General features: G+C 32.9%; 1 protein-coding gene across 2 annotated transcripts in view; it reads right to left on the bottom strand.

Annotated features, from left to right (window-relative positions):
• The window catches only part of LOC109823099 (MADS-box transcription factor 21-like), a 23301-nt gene extending 19721 nt beyond the window's left edge, over positions 1–3580 (bottom strand). Inside the window, exons 1-2 of one of the 2 annotated variants that reach the window (XM_020389382.1) lie at positions 3369–3580; positions 2099–2308 (exon numbers count right to left, since the gene is read on the bottom strand). In XM_020389382.1, coding sequence (XP_020244971.1) covers positions 2099–2280 — 182 coding nt within the window. In that variant the 5' untranslated portion in view covers positions 2281–2308; positions 3369–3580. The remainder of the gene's footprint in view (positions 1–2098; positions 2309–3368) is intronic. The other variant, XM_020389383.1, reaches the window with a different exon arrangement.

Genomic DNA, 4061 nt, shown 5'->3' with positions numbered 1-4061 from the left:
CATTATAACTTCGGGGTTTTAATGTAGTGAGAGGATCTTACTCAGTTCTCGATTATTCTTTGTACGTTGTATGTCCCACATGCTTGGAATCTTTAGTTATTGCTACAGAATTTTTTTAATTTTTCTACTTTAATTCAAACTTCTGGAGGTAAATCTGCTATGAATATGAGAGGGATGTAAGATATGCCTTTCTTTTTTTACTTACAATCTCCCTTCGTTGTTTTTCATATTAAGATTTTTTTCTTTATAGGATTCATCATAAATGTTCTATAACGTGTTTGTGTGTATGAGGTATTAGTCTCCTCTTTGTAAACAATGAAAAATACAAAAAAAAATCTTCTATGTTTTCTTTGATTTCAACATGAATGATTACGCTGAAGAATTTAAGGTTTTGTCAAAGGATAGGGCACAACCTGGGATGGACAAAAGTAAAAGCTGATGAATGGCCATTGCTCAAATAGAGAGCAGAAATGACGTGAATGGGCTCAAATTCCAATAAAGATCCCATGGCAAAGGAAATATAGAAACTTGATCATCCTCTCTCTACCTCTAGCTATTCTCTCTGGACAGTCATTGGACAAGTACTGTTCACAGATATGATGATTACTTTGAAATTGGTGGGGTTGATGACTGAGTTTTTTTTAGGGGGTGGGTGGGGGGGTCCGGGCCTAGCCCAAGCACAAGAAGAGAAACCCAACAGAAAACTGATTGAAGGGCCACAGTTCCCTTCTTATGTTAGATATGGGGAAAGACCAAATCAAGAAAAAGAAAAAAACTGAACAGTTTTTATTTAAGTCCAAAAAAAAAAGGAATAAACTGTGAAGGATTTTGGCAGCGAGATCTTTGAAAGTGGCTTTTCAGTTGAGGGGATTATGATTGGAAAGGACAAAGAAAGTGGGCAGACCAATTTTGTAGCTGTAAATGATTTGAGTGGATCTATATGGATCAATTGAATACCTATCTTTGGATATATTTATTGTATGTATGTAGCATATAATCAGTTCAAAATTGAATCAGTTACTGATTATAATATATATATATATATATATAATATAATATATTTATATATATATTATAAATATATATATATATATACATACATACCTTTTGCACACATTCAAATTTCTAAGATTAGAAAACAAAGTATTGCTTCACACTGAGAGAGGCATAGAGAGAGAGAGAGAGAGAGAGCGGGGGGACAGGTGGGGGGGGGGGGCGTAGGAAGTTGCAAGTCCAATGTTTATTGGCACACATGAGAAGAAACGAACCCTAAGCACACTTACAGACACACAGAGAGAGGGGGGAGAGAGAGAGAGGTTACCATCTCTTGCACCAGAGAAGAAAAGGCAAAATGGGAGCAAAGAGAAGAACAAACCCTAATCACAAGTATATCTTGTAAATAGGCTTTATGCCAAAGATATAATAGGTTTTCTAGGGTTTCCACTGACTTCTAACTGGCTGTTTGCTCAAGATTCTGCACATGGAATTATTGCCTGAACTCTATATTTATTTCATATACAATTTCAATTTGTATAGGAAGTAAAATTGTTTAACCGACCGCATAAAAATGAATCCATCACATGACAACAAATTCTAAAGACCAAAATAGGCAAATGATAAGTGAAGAAGCTGGACAACAAAGTTAAGAGAGAAAACGGGAACAGAAACAAAAATCCTTTTCCATACTAAAAGAAACAAACATGAACAACAGCAGATCACTCCAATGCATGTTTTCTACTTCAGAAATTGCCAATAATATATTGAAATTAGTGAAAAATAGGATGAACCTCCAAGTCACAAAGCTAGATAGCAAGAACCCTAGCTTTAAACTTCTGCCTCTTGTCCCTTCTCCTCAAAATAGAAAAAGGTGCCAAACTTTTTCATTGCTAGTAAACTTAACAAGATCCAAGAGAAAGACCCATAAATTAATAGTAATATTCTAAATATACATGCCTCTTAGTTAGCAAGTGAAAACTATTAACTATAATGTCACAAATATTCTTATTATAAATTGGAAATTAGTATGAACAAATAATTAACATGATGCAAAACAATTGATAATTACCATAAAAAATGTGATATCTTGACCTGATATTACCTGTTGTTTGAGTATTCATAGAGGCGGCCACGGCTGGAAAAGACGATAAGTGCAACCTCTGCATCGCAAAGCACAGAGAGCTCATAAGCTTTCTTCAAGAGTCCATTCCTCCTCTTGCAGAAAGTCACTTGGCGATTCGTTGTGTTCTCAATCCTCTTGATCTCAATCTTTCCCCTTCCCATTTTTGGTTCTCGCTACACTGATCTTGAGCTGATAAAATGACAGTTAGGGGTTATTTTATTATAGTTAGTTTGATATAAACAAGCCCAATAATATCAATCATTAGCTCCTGATCTTGATCAGTCATCTGATATGTTATGTATGCGTAATTATTTGAGATTAGTAACTTCAAATATAAGTTGATCAACATCTAGCTAGTTAGATTCTTTCTAACAAATTAATCTCTAGCTAATAATGTATATCTGATCTCCCAAAATTTCTCCTATGAATTAGACTAAATAGCAAGGCATATCAAAGGTGATCAGATTTCAATGAAATGAAATTAAATAGATCATGAAAATGGAAAACTGTTATAAACTATTTATCAATTAATTTTCTCATAATACATAAACTTCCAACATATTGCAAATTATGGCATTCATAGTAACCTTGATGAGAGTTTACTAGTACATTCATCATATCAACAAAATTTGCAAATCAATAAGAAAAGAAAATTAATATTTCTTTGTAAAGAGAAAAAAAGTGAACTTCTAAATTTAACTCTTTCTTTTTTCTTCCATTTTTTGAGTCTAGTTTACAGAAATTAATCAGATCGAAACGTTCAGATGATTAATACATGAAATCATTACATAGAACTGAAATCTAAAATTAATTTAAATAAAAAGAAATTTCTTGAGAAAAGCTCTACAAAGACATAAAAGTATAAATTTAAAAAAATTTAAAAAAATCCTTCATTTATTAGAATACGAAAATTTCATTCAAATTGGAAGTAAATGGAGCTCATTCATAGTAATTGTGAGCTTTTTAATTGTACCCTTGCTTCGTCGATCTTTCATCTTTCGATTCTAGGTTAAGAGGCTAATCAGTCTGCAACACTGAGAAATTCATGCATGAAAAAATATTTTATGGAAGTTAGACCTAAAATTAGTTTGAGTGTGTCAAGAGAATTTTCTTGAAAAAATATCAAAATATTCATAAAAGGAAATAAAATCTCGAGTCACTTCAGCTGAACTAAACTCAACCAAAAAAACAGCGGAAAAGTTATCAAAATTCGAAGAAAACAACTGAGGATCACATTGAAGTTGCTCACCGAAGATAAAACCTAGGAGAAATCTAAAAATGAAGTCAGATTACTTCAAGATCTGAGTCTTTGAGTTGATGGGCTCCATTGTTTTCATGAGAAATTGTGAGAATTTCGAGGAGATCGAAGAGGGAAAAAAAAACAAAAAAGCAAAGTTTTAGCGCATGAGAGAGAAAGAGAGAGAGGGGGAGAGAGACTGGCAGCTATAGCTTAGCTTCTTGCGTTTCCTTTTTAATGAGGACTCTCCTTCTGTTGTCCCTCAGGATCTCATCTTTTTTGCTTAAATGGTGGAATGGTCGTTTTTGCATATATGTCTCAGCTTGTCAATTTGTAGATAGACCCTACAAGATTCTAAAATTACATGAATTAGCTGCTAATTACTTTATTTTATTTTATTTTATTTTATTTGTTTATATTTGTTTTTTTAACAAACAACTCGGAAAAGTTTTGTTGTTCATATAAAGTCAGTTTGTGTGTGTGTGTACCATGACATGTAATTTATGATTTAGTAGAACAAATGAAATGCGATCGAGGGTAAAATGATAGTTTCGCACGATAATAAATCAACCATCCTTTTTATCGCACTATAAGTTTATATTTCGGATATGGTGGAAAGATATTGTAATAGGATGGGAGTGCCAATGAGAGTTCAAACTAAGAAGGTAGATGCCTATTAGATCGAGTGCATTTTTTTTTTTTGTT

The sequence above is a fragment of the Asparagus officinalis genome, chromosome 9, assembly GCF_001876935.1.
Source record: "Asparagus officinalis chromosome 9, Aspof.V1, whole genome shotgun sequence".
In the NCBI taxonomy this organism is placed as follows: domain Eukaryota; kingdom Viridiplantae; phylum Streptophyta; class Magnoliopsida; order Asparagales; family Asparagaceae; genus Asparagus; species Asparagus officinalis.
This window is presented reverse-complemented; position numbering and strand designations above follow the sequence as displayed.